An 18,661-nucleotide genomic window follows, 5' to 3' on the forward strand; every position below is an offset into this window, starting at 1 on the left:
GCAGGAGGCGGCACTTGCGGCCATCAGGCTTATGGTATTGGACCTATGGGGAAAAAACCACTACAGTTCACACACAGTGATTCTCAACAGGGCAATAGAGTACCAACCTCTTATAGCTGCGCCATGTGACAGAATCACTAATCAATTAATATTCAACAAGAAATATCTTATACAACTGAGAGAAGAGGAGCAAGATCAGTCGCCCCTGAATGAGCTACGTATATACACTGATGGCTCAAAAACAGGGTGTGGCTCAGGCGCTGGTATCTTCTCCTTTGATCTCAACATCAACATACACCTACCTCTGGGCACACAAAGCACAATCTTCCAATGTGAATGTGTCGCTCTAACCGAAGCAGCCAGAGCCGTACAGCGGATGGGAGTCAACGACTTTTACATTAAGCTCATATCGGACAGTGCATCCGTGCTGATGGCGCTCGGTAACGAAAACACAAACAGCAAACTAATACTGGAGTGTCACGAAGCACTGGAGGCAATAGCTCTAACAAATAGAGTTACCTTACAGTGGATTAAGGGACACAGTGGCTCTCTCGGCAACGATGCAGCCGACGAGCTTGCGAGAAGAGGCTCTGGTATGATACCTGCTGGCCCGCATCCGCTCCTCCCCTTGCCCTTCTCGCTAGTTCGAACCTGGATTCGCCAGAGATCCACTGTACTCCAGAATCAACGATGGTCGCGAAGTGTAGATTGCAAACAGTCCAAAATGGCTCTGCCGGCTGTGAACCCGCAACTTACTAAGCGACTTCTAAACCTGAACAGAACCAATCTCAAAACAATCATAGGGACAATCACGGGCCATTGTCTCCTTAACAAACATCTTTTCGTCCTAGGCGCAACAGACAGCCCCTTGTGCAGAGGCTGTTTCAGCGCAGAGGAATCAGTCACCCACGTAGTCCTGGAATGCGAGGCTGTGGCTAATCAACGTACAAAAATCCTCGGAACAGTGAGGTCGCTCCGCGAAGCCTGTGAAGTGCCCGGGAGACTTCTGTGCTTCTGGAAGGAGTTGGGCTGGCTAAATTAGCCAGGGCTTCTACGCACAACGGACCGACTACGTGTCTAAGTGCGGAAATTGAGTCCACCTACCTAAACCTAAACCTAACAACCCCATAATCTGAGCGCATATGCTGGATTCAGCCTTAGCATTATACACAAGAGATGCATTTTCCTTTGATCTAATTTTGTAAGACCACAATATCTATTATTTAATTTCTGAACTTTAAATAATCAAGTTCTATAGATGATATCACGATAATTTAAGAATAATATGCTTAATTCATATCAGGGCTGTAATCCCCACGAACCGTGGTGGTTCAATAAATTACTTTGTTCGAAACAAAAAGTATTCTTACGTAGTAGTCTTTTGTTTACATAGCTTTTACACATTAAGAAAACCCTTTTAAACGGATTAAAGCTATGTATTATTATTAAGAACTTATATTCAGTCACCGTGACCACGCACGCTGAAAAGCACGCGAAACGTCGGAAAAAAAATATTTTTTTATTTAAGTTTTTAATAATAATACATAGCTTCAATCCGTTTAAAAGGGTTTTCTTAGTATTCTTACGTCTTTTGTTTCCGTTCTGAGTGTGTCATTGTCAACCATGATATAACCATCCTATCGTTTTGCCGTCTTAAAATAATTGTTGGATTTTATCAATCAATAGACACGAAAATCTTCTATATATTAATAGGTCATAATGGTCCTAATTCCTCACTGATTTAGTACAATAGTCTGGCCAAAATGCTATCTAATCTGTTGGGTTATCAAAGCAAAATGACGAGCATTGTGTGGCACGTTTGATTTCAGGACTGGATCACAAAGAGATTCAATTTGGATCATTTAATCAATTAGATATGGTGAAAGATATAAAGGTGAATTACTTGATTAGTTTTGAAGTCAGTAATGAAATTGGCCAAGAATTGAACATGTAAACATAAGGTTTTATTAAAACAAAATACGTTTGTTATATTGAAGAAGGTCTTAACACTATAGAATAAAGGCCTGTTTGTAAAAAAAGTATGTTCATTTCGTTAAAATCAAAAAACAAAGGGTTTTTCGTTTTACCTCGAAAACATATAATACCTGTATTTCATAAAGCCGTTCAAATGAAAATATTATTTAAGCGTCCTGTTTACAAACCGAACATTTTTTGTTCGAGTTTCGGTTGTGCATTAATTTATGATTCTGTATAAAGAATTTCCGGTCGATACTATCGCAGCCTTAGAGCCGAAAATCAAAGGCGGCACAAGAACTTTCAATAAAATTTTGCCGAAGAATTCATTTTACGTCTATAATATGATCTACTTTAACTGTAATACAATTTTTATATTTTATATTAATGTTTTAATAAATAGTAGATAACAAACTCCACATCTATTATACTTTAAATAAACCTTGTCACCAACAGAAGTTCCATAAGTAATCTAATATTAAACAAATTTGTTCACAGATAGACCACTATGCCACAGTCGTGAAATTAAACTGATTGGCGCGGCGCTTCAAGAGCCGTCAAGTGTCGAATGTCAAGTTGACGCCTTCCCCCCTCCCGACACCTTTGAGTGGACACTCAATAACTCCGCCGGATCTATAAAGGTCGATGCGGTGAGTAGCGAAATCTGTTAATCCGTTTATTAGGCTGTTGGTCACGCTTATAATGTTGGCAATCTCAAGATAAAAGCTGATTTTAATTAGCACTGAGTATCATTACTGGAAACTAAACCAAAATTTTAGATATTTCTTATTGTTTATGTCAATATCCTTAAGACATGTTGCAAAAGCATACTTTTGTTTGTTTTGTTAAAATTTGAATCAATGACTGTTTACTAAAAAAACATTAATTAAGTATCTAATTTCGGGTGAATTTGATTTTTGGCTATTTTAAATTGACTTTAGTAGCGTACGAAGGTATTTATTCTTAGTTCTTAATTAATTCTTTGTTAGTTAATTATTTCATTTGAACCCATCCAACGCAGAGCGACTCGAATCGTCGACAACCCTGCTCTGTCCGATCGTAGATTTTTGCGTAGAAATGTTGGTTCTGTCAGTATCTTCTACCGGATTAATCTTGGGAAGTTCTCTGAATAATTGATCAGACTGATAGTTGCGGTTGAATTCCATCATTGAACATTGATCCACAATTCTAAATTCTATCCTTTTCATCTCGACTCCTGGCGTTACCTATCACAGCGCTACACCTCTTCCTGGTACCAGCTGCCAGTAGAAGTATTTCCGAACCGATACGACTGAGGAGCCTTTAATAATAGATTCCCTGAAAGGTCGCCAATACAACGTTGCAGGTGTCTATAGGCGGCGGTTATAACATTATTCAAATTTACTCTGTTTGCATTCAGTCCCAAAAAAATTAGACGCATGTATTACTCCAATAACAGTTTGTTTATGTTCAATATACGAAAATAAATTGTATAGGATTTCTTCGTATCAAGTGTTTATTTCACCAAAAAGCAAATAAATCATCGAGATTGACAGCTCAGTTCGACTTTTACAATTTATAACAGCCGTTAGCATCAATTTATGAAACAAATAAATTTTTGATTGGCCTAAAACTTTGCAGTGACCTAGAACCTCTTAGAAATAGGTTATACTTCAACTTCTTAGAACTATTTCACATACGATAAAATGCGTCAAATTTTTATTTTTATTTTAAAATATTCCGATAACTTAGTTAAATAATTTATTTGTAACTTTTATTCAATGCCTAGTTGTTTTTGTTACTAGTTGACAAAATATTTCCATCCTAATATTTGGTTTCGATTAACACCCATACTTAACAATAAAACAAAATCCTAAAAATGTTTATCGAATTTTTCATCTAAGTATATCGTTCACAACTGTGAAAGTGCTCTTAAAAGTATCGTGACATCTCTCAATATTTTACGAATTCCCAAAGAACAATAGTCATGTCCATCCCAATTTTACGGCCCTTTTATGTATGAAAAGGGTGTTATACAGTCCACTGATACTTTTGATTTGTATTTACGCAAATATATGTAGGAGTCGGAGCTCACTGCATACAAAGCGATGTTTATGGTAAAAACTATGTGTAGACCAAAAGAGATCATATTTGCTAGGTATAAAACCGAAAATTTATTGTTGAGATAAAATTATTTAATCGCTTCTTCAAATACGCTTTGACATGGGAGCGACAAATGAAAAACGTCTTTTTTTGGCGTCACTCATGAATGCCTCCACACTACACTTACAAAGCTACTATAAAAAATATCCCTCCATTATTCCTAATAATGTAGGAATAGGTGGGTTTATAGGTGATTATTTTTCACTTAAAATAAATAATTACCACTTGTTTCCGTTTAGTCTTGGTATCAGTTTTTTTATAGGGCTACTTGATCACCCTTCTAGACTGCCATGTTAACAAATAATATTAGCGATGCGTACTATAATATGAACTATCATTAAAATTGTATTCTTGTAAACTGTAGTTTGCGGGGCTCAATAGCAAGATGCACAGATAAAACATGTACTTTTAAGGACCACCGTAAATGGGTTCCAATCAATGGCACTGAAGAAATTTAGGAAAGCGAGTGTTAGAAAAAATAAATATTAAGATTTAATTTATAGTTATTTTTTGTTAGATTTATTTTAAATTAGATGTCTTTATTATTATTTATTACGATATATGTAATAACCTGTATCGAATAAAGTAGACGAATTGACAGCATCGTTTGATAAACACATTGGAAACTGTAGGTAAGTGACATTTATGACACTTTAATTCGTAACTAGCGTTCCAATAGTAGCTACTTACACAATTTTTCGAGTCTTACAACAACATTATCAAACTAAAAGAATAAAAAAAAGATTTTACCGCGTTCACTTGTCAAAATGTCAATTTACTCTAGTCTGGCGTTTACTAACTAAGCCAGAGACTAAGCTCGACTGCTATGTGGAATTGAATTCACTGAGCATTTGACCACCCTACGCTGGCACCAATTAGATATCGATAACGCTACAACGTTAACGTCTAAACGGAATAGATAGTAGGCTCGTCTTGGTTGTTGATGTTTGAGTCTAAGATATACTAGCTCTTGTACACTTGTCTCCATATTGCGTTGCATCCATTAGGCTAAAAAAATAGATTTTAATCTCAAATGTAGTTGAAAAAAAAGGGATTTCACCTTTATTTGTAAAAGTGTGTCTTGACAAAAGACAAAAATAAAATGATGCTAGAATTTACTTAAACAAAATGAAATAATGTTTAATAAAAAACACGATATAACCTTATAATAACTTAAATTATAACAGTTGCATGTCATAAATTTATTTTGTTTTCATATTCCCTATAAATATCTTTTGTTTATATATATGAAAGCTGATCAGTAGGAGGAAAATGCCAATTTTGATGAAAGACTTGTAAGTTTCTAAAAGATTGTAAATATTACAAGTTATGGTAGAGTAGTTAAAAAATTTGATCAAACTTTCTAGTACAAAGTCTGCGGTGTGAAAATTAATAGGATTTTATAACAGCGACGTTGGAGGCGGTTGGGGGCACATTTTCCTGACAAAACTTGTGGCCGCTACCAGATTAACTTTACAAAATTAAAGTTTATTAGATTTTCAGGGAATTGGGTGTTTTGTTTTGATCGTTCATTGTTTTGTCTAATTAAAATATTATGATGTTTTGATTAAAATATGTTGTGTCGTTATGTCTTTGCAAAATGAACGGAAAGCTGTTTTGTATTTATTTAATTAATAAAATTATTTAGAGAAGGGTGTATATATTATTAGAGTCTCTCTCTCTATGTTTTTATCATCATAAGTACTGTACGGTTATTGGGTCATTGGAGTGCTTTAAGTAATAGAGGATATTAATTTCAATCAATGTTAACCCACGTACAACAATATAATATAAGCGAAATAATAAAATGTTAATTGCTATGTAACGAATGAATGCAATGTAACTTCGAAAAGAGTGCCTACGTCTGGCGTATTACATATACTCGGGGCGTAACTAGAACGATTTAGAAAATCGCTACGCTTTTAAAAACTAAGAAAGCCGGAGTGAGCAAAATATACTGCCTTCGCTCGTACAATTACCAAACCATATGTACCGACGTATAATATCGTTATGTGTAATTCAGATGTAAGACGTGCAAATTTCGCACTTACATTTGCTTGTACGAAGAAAACATCGAGAGAAAACCGGAATTCCTTAGAAAATGATAACATATTTGCTTATTAGAAGAAAATTAACTGAAAACATACAGAATTAAGACCAACAAAGAATACTAGCATCACTATTTTTTTAACAACAACAATACTTCCTTATAAAAAATCGACTTAATTCTAATTCGTATTTTTTCCTATAGGAGCGCTTCACAGTCCACGCAAAGGACGGCAGATCGGTGTTGACCTACACACCGGTATCTGACGTAGATTACGGGACACTCTCCTGTCGGGCAACGAATCTTGCCGGGCAACAAGTATCTCCATGTGTATACACCCTTTTGCCGGCGACACGGCCCGATTCTCCGGCCAATTGCACTGTGTACAATTTGACTGACGATTCCCTGGATTTGACGTGCCTATCAGGTATTGGTTTACGATTGTGGTGATGTGGCTTTGTCTCTGATATAACGATAGGTTGGAAATAAATATATGTTTGGTATTGATAATTACAGCTTTCTCCATGAATAAAATGTGTTCGTGACGTACTCGTACATAAGGAGTAAATCTTATTAATTGATAAGATTATAAATTTATAATAGTACATAGCTTCAATCCGGTTAAAAAGTGTTTTCTTTCAATGTGTAAAAGCTATGTTAACAAAAGACAATAATAAAAGCTTATTAACCTTATTAACCCAAAACATTGTATTGTATTAAGTTATTGGAAGAAATCAATACAAATTATGAACGTTTTTCATAACTTTATAATGTATATATTATATAGTACACGTGCAATAATTCCTTATTATTTTTACGACAAATATTATAGTGGGGAGATATTTTTCATAAGCTATTTAACATAATAAATTAAATATTGTCTAGATTTGAGTCACATAATATTAATGATTATCTTGAATGCTTTTGTTTTAAAATTATATAAATTTAATATAAAAAAATGTATTATAGATTATTTGTCATTTTTATAATTTGTCCTCTTGACCTCAATAACAGTAAATTCTGCAATACAGCAAACGTAAGTGGGACAGTACGTGTCATAGTTATACCCATTATTCATGTTCGATAAGAAGTTGTGGCGTTGCTAAAGTTCTGTTAGCATTTATCTAATGCGTACCGTGTTGGTAGCGAGGCTGCTTCCGGCTTCTACTCTAGCTTTGAATAAATTGGCCGAGACGAGCCTATAAAGCGTAATATATGTTTTACATATATCACGAATTAGTGGTATGAGCCATATATCTTTGTAATACTTTACGAAATTGCAATAATAATGTTTCGCGTATTTATTAAACGACCTTTGTATAAATAACTTATGATTTATGTAATAACTGTAACGTTCGATCAACCTTTTTTTTTAATAATAATAAACTTCCGATGGTACTAAATATACATATCACAACTCAATATTATCAAACTAGTTTTAATGGATTTTCATTATCATTCAAAAAGTTATTAACAGAAATATTTTTTTCCTTGTTTAACGAATTACTAACGTACATAGACCTATCTTAAATGTTCTTATAATATGTGTGCTATATGGTAAAAAAAATCTTCTTTAAGTCTAAACATTATTATTCTCGCAGGTTACGAGGGCGGCCTCCCCTGTACATACATAGCTGAAGTATGGGCAAACGAGGGCCTCGTAGTCAATTCAACAAATTCAATGACAGTGTGGAATCTTCGGCGTTTGGGTGCTGATCGTCATCTACGTATTGTTGTATATGCAGCTAATATAAGAGGCAGATCAGAGCATATTACGTTTACAGTGGATACTGCGCCGCGATTATCACCTAGAACTGGTAAGATTACCAATAGAATGGAGTATAAGTTATTATTTTATTATAATTATTAATTCAACCGGTTTCCAGTACATATCAACATTGACCTATATTGCATATTAAATTCTCAGAATAGAATTCATATCTCCAAAACTACTAAACCGATTATTATGAATCTTATGAATACGTCTGTGACCTAACTTCCCAATTTTAAATTTTACTTCAACGCCATATGGTTATTTGTTTACCATAATTTCGATGTTTAACATACAACGTGTGTATAGGAAAATGATTTCTTAATCCCAACGATATCACACAGATTCAGGTCAAACTGCCAAAAGAAAAACTCAGCCGATATTTATTTATTCAGAAGGCACACTATTACAGAGACCAAGATGTGTACAGAGACATTACGAATCAGAAAAGGCACACTATAAAATTAAAAAAAAAAACATTGAAAGATGAAAATTATTATGATAAACTTAATAAAATCACCTTTAAAAAAAACACTTATCGGTACCAGAACAGTGGCTATCATATTATTTACTAGCAGAATTCTGTAAGCCTATTTAAAGAACAATGTGATTGTTTGAAATACACAATAAAAAAATATATTAAATTAACTCAAATTTATATTTATAAAAATCATGATGATGATATTTAATTCAATAAACTAAACATAGATCTATATACATTTAAACTCATGAAAGTTTTAACAAGAGCGCAATGCACTCGATTTTAGAGTTACTCCAAAAGTTTGTATGTTACATGGTACCTTCAAACATCAATCTCCAAATTACCTTATCTGGCAACAAGCCATCTTATCCATATTAATTTGACAGTGAGTAATGATGACGATTGTGATTTAATTATTATTGCTCTTACGCATAAAACATTAGTTAACCGCTATTATAATATTAATTAGACATATAGTAATTAATAATGTGTGATATGTGAAAGTTTTGGTCATTTGTGGTCAAGATGATTTTAGATAGATTAATAACAAAATGTTTATTACCATTCTACCAGCGCCCCTGTCAAACAAGTCCGACAAGCTATATTACTAGCGTTAGGTATTTAGCTACGATTTTTTAAACTTAATTTTTAACACATACATTCATAAAAAAAGTCATTCACAAGTATAAAACGTTATACTAAGAAAAATATGTAAAAATTTTATTAAAATAAAAGTAAGATTTTCAAGGTTTTAACGTTTAGTTTGATATGAGTAAGGTAATTTTTAATTTGGCTTTCTTATATTAAGGTCGCTATTTAAAATTGACATCGTCAACAGATTTAAGTAGTACACGTGCGTATTTGTGAAAAGCGAACTACGAGGTGTACTTCTAATTCTAATAACGGTAGCTTTAGCAAATCATAAATAAAGCTTGCCTCTTATCTTTAAATCTGATCCAAGAATTAATTAATATTCTCAAAAATATTCATTTCAAATTATTTTAGAAGGTCGACTAAACGCGGAATCTCTTTAATTTCCGGCTCAAAGTAGCATTTTGTCAAAACTGAAAACAATTTTAAGCCGTCAGAGTCGCGGCTAATTTTAATGAAATATTATAAATTAGGTGTAGAAGAATGTAGACAAAAGAATGATCCGTTTCAAGATACAACTATAACGTTATTAATCAGATACCTTAAATTGCGTTAATATTGATGTTTATTTATTTAATTAGGAATCATAACATACACATAGTAGCTTTTCATTAAAAAAAATCAAAGACTCAACCACACGCAACAAGTCGAGCGAGTTTACTTATCTTGCCGAAGCCGCGCACACATTATTTGAAGAGGTCAATTAGGTATGAGGGTGTGCAACTACTTAATCAATTACCATCTGAAATTCGCAATATTACCGCGTTTAACAAATTCAAAAGGGCATTAAAAATACATGTCAGAGTGAATCTAGTGGACTAAAATTGGGACATGTATCTCACTCGTATATACATAATATTAGGTTTCTCATATCAAAATTGGAAAAGTGAGCGTAGGAATTACACATTAGATGTACACATGCACAAAACAATTACTGTTTACAAAAGACAAACTCAAGAATCATTTATTCATTATTCATATAGGTAACACAATGTACACTTATGAACGTCAAAAAATATACATTAAATGCTTCTAATTTTACATTTATTGCCAGTTCTCAAATCAAAGGCAAGTGGAGAAGAACTGGCAATAAACTCTCCGCCACTCTTTTTGCCATTTTTTTTTGTATTACACAACGTTTGTATGGAGCTGCAACCAAGGAAGGAACAAGGAACGTTTGTAAGGAGGAACACCATATGACATCTTAAGTAAGAAATAAACATAAATTAAAAACAAAGATTGTCGAAGATCCTCTATCAGCAGGAGGCATGGTGAAATAGGAGCACGCACTTACATTCTCGTGAGATCAACACGCAAATACATAGTCGAAAAAACTAACATCACCGAATTCAAGTTCATCCAGTCACCACAAGCAGCACCCGTTCACGAGTATCACGCATGGCCAGCCATCGGCCACCTCGCCATATTTTAGGGAGAGAGACAACCGACGCATGGAAGCCACGCCAGTACAACAAACACAAAACAACAGGGGGCAAACGGGCAGGAGGCTCGTTCATACTTAAATCAAATGTATTACATAGGCGAAGAGATCTGGCTGGAACATGAAAATTTATTAAACCGACTAGTTAGGGGGATGTCAGCTTGCCAGCGCTAATTTTTCTTAGGGTAGTGCAATTAATTGAAGTAATGTCGCAATGGCGGTAATGTTAGAAAATTGTATTTTCGCAATAATTCCTTGTAGAGTTTCTGTACCTAGTCCAGCCATAAGTTCTGTTACAAATGAGTGATGAAAACTTTCACCACAATTTTCCTAACACTGTACCTGTATGAAGGGTATCAATTTAAGATGGCATCTCAACCCCGCTTGAGCAGCTTACTCAGCGTGTGCACATAATAATATTCGTAGTCATAATCCATTAACAATGCTTAACTATTACAACTATTACAAGTAGAAATAATATATTTAATACAAAGCAATTTTTAACAATAAAATCAACCAACATTCGACATCATGAGATATATTTAAATGATACATACAATAATACTCTTTTATCTTTAATACCTTTTATGATTATCGTATAAAGTATCGTTCCGGAACGTTCGTGGCTTTTAGAAAGATTGGTCCATAATTACTTTGAAATCTCGGGAATTGTACTTCGTTATTGCTTTTTAAATTGAAATACCTATTATATATAGCACTTGCTCAGACGGTAAGGTAAACATCGACACCGGAATGTCCCCAACCCAAAAATCTATGAAATGCTTAGGCACAAAAGACCTGCTTGCAATCTGAGGCTAAGGCCCAGAATGTTGTAGCACCACTGAGTACACAAGAAAGTCTGGTTTTTATGTTCGCTATACCATGTTTACCAATTGTTTTTGACTATTTTAAATTTGGCATATACTTTCTTAAGGATCAATATTGTATTAATATAAAGGCTTTTACAAGCTTTTCTTTATGATTATTTTGATATATTCGTCAATGACATTTAAATAAAACAATTTTGAATTGGCTTTATAATTAATCGAAATGTATTTTATTTTTTAAAGTAATTAATAACATACAAGTAAGTCGCTCACAAATGTAATCTACCTTATACCGTAAGCTAATGGGTTCGACCTCGTTCTCTAAATATTATTCAATTTTATTAAAAAGGTTTCATTTACATCAAAGCAATGATTAATGATTCAATATGGTTTTTTTATAAATTTTAACCGGCTTTAAAAAGTACAGTTACATAGATTAATATAATATAATTGGAACTAGATAATAGAATGATTATGATGATTTATCTAGACCATAATACTAAAAGTCATATTCAACAAATTGGGAAAAGATTAACTGGTTATTAGCTGATTTCTGTCCCAATAATACACATGTATTATAGGTACTTTTTTAATAACTTTTATTTACGAAGGTACACACATCGATTTATTTAAAATAAAATTCAGTGATAATAATTCTGGACGAGTCGCTTGTCAATTATATACATGCAATACGGTAGACACACAAGCACACGAGTCAGATCACCTACTTGCTTATAAATGAGGTTTATCAAGAAACATTAACGCGAGACTACGATTTGTAGACTCACTTTCATTTTACCAAAAAAAAACTCTTTCATAGAACATTAAGAATTCTGGTGAATTGAATTATTTATTTGAGATTAATATTTTCATATTATTATTATACATATATGATTTGTAGAAGCCCAAGAAGCCTGGGAAGTGAACTGGGCAGTTGGTGGAGTTCTGGGAGCGGCGCTTACAGTTGCAATTATACTATGCCTAGCCCTCATCGCAACGCGGCTACGCCATAACAGTAACTATGAAGGTTTGTGTAATGTTTTATCATTTGAACCAGGTTTCTTTGCAATTCATTTGACGTTTTATTTTACAATACTTACCTTAATCTATAAGAAATAAGCAAATACCATTAGTTATTAATATACATATGTACAGTTTAAACTAGACTAAATATATTTTTGTGATCAATTTCAAATTATTATGACTACGACAAACTTTTGATAAATATGTGTCCTCAGTCCAGCCGCAGAAACCAAATGATATATTTAAAAATGTGTTATACACTTATATTAATATCGTCTTTTATGTTATCGCCTTACCCAGGAACCGTATACTTAGTAAAAAATAGTGGATTGCGAACTTGAAATTCCTTGAATCCTATTAAAAAATTAAACACTTCTACATCTAAAACAATCTTGTATCAGAATAATCAAATCAATTTCACAACAACTAAATTAACGTTGCTTTACATATAATTCAACGTAAATATGTTTTGATAACGTGACAAGGGTTCAAAGTATGTGTCATCAATTTTACTCTAAATGCAGCTTGTTTTCGTGATTTGAATACACATTAATTTGTTTAAATTCTATACAAGGATTTTGAAATTGTTTATTAATTAAACTAAAATATTAAATAGGTTCAGTTAAATATGATAATGCAATAAATAAAATAAAATTAAATGTGTAAATTCTTTCATCTCGTTCAGTCAAATTGGGTTTACACTGTGATGAGAAGAGATCCTCTGTCTCTTCTCATAACAGCGCTTTTGGGTAAACAGTGTTGCAAGACTGATTAAATAAGGAGCAAGAGGGACTACAAACTTGCTAAAACGTATTAGTTTTACGGCGTAATTTTAAATCGTGGGGCAATACTTACTGATATAACTGATAATTACTAAAGAATGTTTTTAATTAGTCGTGTTTCTTAGTCGTAATTTGAATCTATTATATGTTACACTAAATTTATTTATTTATTTTATTTAATAATACGTCGTTGCAATAAAAATAAAAGAAACACAATACATAAAAATTACAAGGTATGCAACGGGCGGCCTCATCTCTAATAAGCGATCTCTTCCAAGCAACCCTAGTAAGAGAAAAATGATGATTGCATGAAGTGCAGAACCAAAGGTTATATGAAATGAAATGTTCATGATCAGATCACATTTTAATCCTGGTCCTGGGTTTGATTTCTTGTGAAATAATAACATTAATTTGCATGTGCAATCTGCATATTATATTATTCTTTATATAAGATAAACTCGTATACATACAGATAAACAAATTGCATTTGTTTTTGGATAGTAATCAAACTTAAACTATTTAATTCGCTCAATACTACAAATAATTATTTTTACAGTTACCATGCAATCATCAAAGAATCAAAAAACGCCGCTACAAAAGAGGACTTCCCCGGATGACTGCAACCCGGATTTAATTCCACTTAGCAAAGGTATTTTCAATTTAATCTAAATAAAATTTCTTTATAGAAATGCGAATTTAAAGCTTTGATGAATATGTCAACGTAAAATTGTAAATACCGTTAGGTTATAATCTATGTCGCGAGATTGTGAAATGTCGATTGTCAACTGTCTGAAGGCTGGTCGGCTTTATAGTACACCGCTCTGTGTCCATAATTAGGAATGAAACACGGGTGTTAGTCAAATAAAATGAATACACTTCAAGGATTGTAACATCAAGTATTTATTTATTACTTAGTAGGTAATCAATAATATGTTTTCGAAATTGTTATTTTTTTACTATACGGTCTACGAATCAGGGACAGCCTTCGGACAGTTGACAATTATGAGATTGATTATAACCAAACGGTATTTACTATTTTACGGTGATATATATAAAGATAAGATGGCGCTACACTATACTATATCCTATACTGACCTAGGCCACAGATTGCACGACGATTTTACTTTACCGTACTGCCAGTGTTAAAATCTCACATAGAACGATACATCCATTGCTGAAATTCGAACGTATGATCAAAGGTTTTAGACAGTAATGCCACTAGACCAAAACTCTTGAAACAGCTACTGAAATGACAAAGATAATCTAGGGTAAATTTACTTTGACATTTCTATCGTATGAACCTTTTCATGATAGGATCATGTCATTAGGCGGAATGGACCCACATAATATGTCCCTACTTTATCTTTGGCTATTTTGTAGCAGTTCATTAGTAGCGATCTTTAATTAGGAGAATATTTTCCTACACTCAGTAAGGATTTATTAACATTATCCTAGTAATAACGTGCGCCTATTATAAGGGGTTTTATTAACATTATTCTTGTAATTATATATTATAGTATTAGATGTATTTATATATTACGTAAATATGAAATAATTTTTCACTATCTGTAAAAAATATATGTATTCATTGATATATAATATGAAAGAATTGATTGGGTATAGTTAAACCTTTTATTTAGTTACTTATAAAAAAAATTGTGTAAACCATTTTATTGGTATCTGATCCTGTTTTCTACGTGCGCTTATTCATCGTAATTGTTTAAGGTCTGTGAAATGGAAATATTAAAATTTACAACAAACATGTCTGTTAATAAATAGAAAATTTACGTCGTCAATAAATTCTGCAATATTTCATTTTATCTTTAAGTAGATTAACACTCCTTGTATTCACTAATTTTCTCTACTCGATATTAAAGGCTTAATCTTATAAATTTTTTTTAACGATTTAACTTGAAATAATCGAGAAAAATAAATTCAAATCATGGTATTTTCAGATAATATTGAAATACATATATAAATTTGCAATATTATGCAAATAAACATTGCACATTTTATAAAAAGTAAAATATTAAAATTCAAAAGCCAGTTGCGATACAACTTTGGCATGAGGATCCCGGGCTATTGCTCGAGCACAGATCGTAGCTACAAAAATTCTGTCATAGAATTGCCAAATTTGTATATTTCAGTAAGATGCACAACAGGTAACTCAGATCCCGCTGGCCAGCAGGTTCGAAATTGCCCATAAATATCATGAGAATATTTCCGGAGTAGTAATAGCCTAGGCCCGGCGCGAGACGCCAAGGCCACTAGACCTAAGTTTAAGCCAATAAAGTCAATTTTAAAGAAAGGAGAGATTTGATCCTGCTGCCTAGCTTCTCGCCCACGGATCTTCCAAATTGCGGGCTACAATGAAACCTATGTATTAAACATAACCATTTTAGTTTGTATTTTATATTTAAAATTCTACTACCTTTCACAAGTGTAAGATTTAAAAAAATAGTCTTAATAGCTGATCTATTAAGATAAAGATTGAAAACGTCTGATTGTTTATAAATTGGACTGAAATGGACCAAATTATATTCCACGAACTTAAAACCTCCAGTATTGGTTTCTATTGTTTTGATATCTCAGAAACTTTGTAAGTGAAACTTAATCTTTATTGAAAGTTGTTGTAGTGGAACCAATCGCCGTAACGTTTACCTTTAAAAAACAAAGATATGAGCATTACGCTTTTTTCTATAATTATATATTTATATGGATTAAGGACTATTTAGTACTATAGTTTATAGTATGTATTTATTGTCAAATCAATTATAAAGTATAATCTGAAAAAAGATTATTGTCTGAAAGTTGTATCAAAGTTGATTTAGATTCTTAAATTTCCAGTGGGGTTATAGTCATAATCAACAAAGGAAAATAACTAATAATAATAAATGATACATTTTTGTTAGATACAGACTGCCCTAAGCCACCAGAGTATTCCGAGGTGGTATCAAAAGCGGAAGTGAAAAATTCTTCGAGCAATAACAGTGTTGCGCGTACGCAGTCGCCCAACACCCCGCCTGCACAGAAAAATGAATTACAGGTTTGTAAGTACTTATTGATGTACATTTTAAGAACACGAATTCGATTGAAAAAAAAAATCGAAATCGTTACATACTGTTTAATGGTGATATTATGATAATAAATATGATGTGCTATCAAAAATATTTTAACTAAGAATATTGAAAAAATCTCATACTTTTGTTGTAAAGCCGGAGTTCGAACTCACTACGTCAGTGTCAACAATCGCCCTTACGATTTTAAGGGCCTTATCATTTTATTAAAAATAGGTAAAAATATTATCATCGAAAAACGGCCAATAAGTCACTTAATTTTCCAGAGCAATTTTAATGTAAATTACACAAAGATAATGAACACGAAAGATTGTATTTAAATTGCAAATTGTCAAACGTGATAAATGTGCGCAGTGGGCGAAACGGACGCACTCTATGGACGGTCGAATAATTTTTATAATAATTGAGCACAGTTTACAATTATTAATATGTTTTATTCGGAATTCGAATATTGCGTTCCAATTTTAAAAAACTTCACAGTGTAATGAAGAGTGATTGTATCGATACTCTCATTAAAATCGCTCAAAGAAATGAATAATTAAAGGAATAATATTTTTCTTAATTTACCCGTCCAGAGAGGTTTCCAATTAAAATTATACACTTGTACTGTTCGGGATTGTGAGTAAAGGTATTTCGTGTTATAATGTAAATGTAAAATTGTATTTCTGAGATTGATTATGTTAAAACTTTTGACCTTTTTAATGCAGCCTGGTTTAACAATGTCTTCATAATGCTAGCATTATTTTGAGTTCTTGGGAAAATCTCGTGGGACGAACTATATTAGTTAGCCATTGTGATGTTTTGAGGAAAAAATTTCAAGTAAAAGGTGTCCCAACTGAATGCCTAGTCTCTCATGTCTTTCGGTTCCGACATCCGCTGTGAGTGTTATAGTGCGCACTTGAGTCAATACACTTGTGAACTAGTTTCTTGCGTTATGGAAAATGTTAATAAAGTTAAGTCAGGAATAATTTAGTCTGGAAAGCGTATACATAATTTCTATTATAACAAATTATATATTCATTTTTGTTACAGAATGACCGAAGCAGTAATGGTGGTGTCCGATCCCACAGAGAAGTGGTAACTACGAGAACGCCGCTCCTAGCAGCACATCAGGAAAGCTGTGTGTAATGAACTACAACAACTACAAGCCTCGGATTTTCCTTAAACACTTCATGATAGCGGATATCAAGTAATTGATAGCTAACTTCACATTGGTCGAGTTCTAAATGCGTTTAGTGTTGTAATGTTGCATTTAGAACGCAATATTTATCGTTTATAATATTGTAATTTTCATGGGTAAATCTAGTTATTTTCCTTACATAGATTTGCTTAAATTTCTCATACACTCATCAATGATTTCATGTTGTTGACAATAAGAGACCCAATAACGAATATAATCCGATGGCTTCTGCTAGTTAACTAAAATAGTTAGGCATAAAATAACTGTCATAATAAAAATTATGTCCTAAATTTAGTAAATTTAAGTAATGTGTAAATAAAGAAAGTATATGATGGCTGTTAGCCGATAATTAACTAATTAGTAATAATTATTATTTTATTTTTGGGTAAACAAAACCTTTTAAATTATAATTTTCTTTTACACATTTTAAAAGAGAATACTTACCTTATTTACAATTTATTATAATTAAAATATACTTTCAAAGCCTAAAGCAAGGCAAACACTGTTTTAATGAAAGTTTATTGAAAATTTCCAATTAAAGTATTTAAAAATTTATTTCCAAAGATGTACCAAAGATATACTAGTAATCAAAATTTATAATTCACATATAATTCGGTAGGGAAAATGATAGTCAATTCTCTAATGTAAAAATGTACTATATTAGTTAGTTAATTAAAGATTTATTACTTTTAAGACTTGGACTTGTAGAAGACATCAATAAACTTAATTAATTTCACTATATTATAAACGTTTTTAATTAAATATATTGTTTTAACGTGAATATCATGTAGAAGATACTCAATATTCGTTAAATCCTAAGTTAAATTTGCTTATGTCTCAGATATATATAATATATCTATAGCACGCGAAATGATAGAATTTATTTGCAATAATAAATTCTAAATAACCGTGAAATTAGGATAATTTACATCCAGTAAAGAGTTTAGTTGTACTATCTTATTTTTGTCTATTTTATACACGTAAACCTATATTTAACTTACAATTTTCTTTTCACAGTATTGTTTTTTTAATGTACAAAGTAATTTAATGAAACGACAACGTTTTTTATTACTTGTGATTCAATAAAGCAACTAAAATATAAACGTATTTTAATTTTCACACCAATATTTTTATCATCTAACCCAAGTCCATTAACAAAATAATATCATTTCAATATGAATCTTATTTGTATTAGAATAATAGTAACTGTTTTACTCTACTAGTTGTTGATTGTGCAAAATTCAATCCGTAATAGTTACAGTATT

At 32.2% G+C, this 18,661-nt stretch overlaps 1 protein-coding gene across 4 annotated transcripts in view; it reads left to right on the plus strand.

The window, feature by feature from the left end:
- Positions 1 to 17,803, plus strand: part of LOC123712382 (nephrin-like) — a 142,027-nt gene extending 124,224 nt beyond the window's left edge. For 2 of the 4 annotated variants that reach the window (XM_045665431.1, XM_045665432.1), the window contains exons 11-17: positions 2,473 to 2,624; positions 6,368 to 6,590; positions 7,765 to 7,980; positions 12,236 to 12,361; positions 13,696 to 13,788; positions 16,052 to 16,185; positions 17,249 to 17,803. In XM_045665431.1, the coding sequence (XP_045521387.1) occupies positions 2,473 to 2,624; positions 6,368 to 6,590; positions 7,765 to 7,980; positions 12,236 to 12,361; positions 13,696 to 13,788; positions 16,052 to 16,185; positions 17,249 to 17,344 (1,040 nt within the window). In that variant the 3' untranslated portion in view covers positions 17,345 to 17,803. Of the gene's footprint in view, positions 1 to 2,472; positions 2,625 to 6,367; positions 6,591 to 7,764; positions 7,981 to 12,235; positions 12,362 to 13,695; positions 13,789 to 16,051; positions 16,190 to 17,248 lie in introns of all 4 variants that reach the window. The other 2 variants (XM_045665433.1, XM_045665430.1) reach the window with 2 other exon arrangements.
- The last annotated feature ends 858 nt before the right edge of the window (positions 17,804 to 18,661 follow it).

The sequence above is a fragment of the Pieris brassicae genome, chromosome 7 (genome assembly GCF_905147105.1).
Source record: "Pieris brassicae chromosome 7, ilPieBrab1.1, whole genome shotgun sequence".
NCBI classification, from domain to species: Eukaryota; Metazoa; Arthropoda; class Insecta; order Lepidoptera; family Pieridae; genus Pieris; species Pieris brassicae.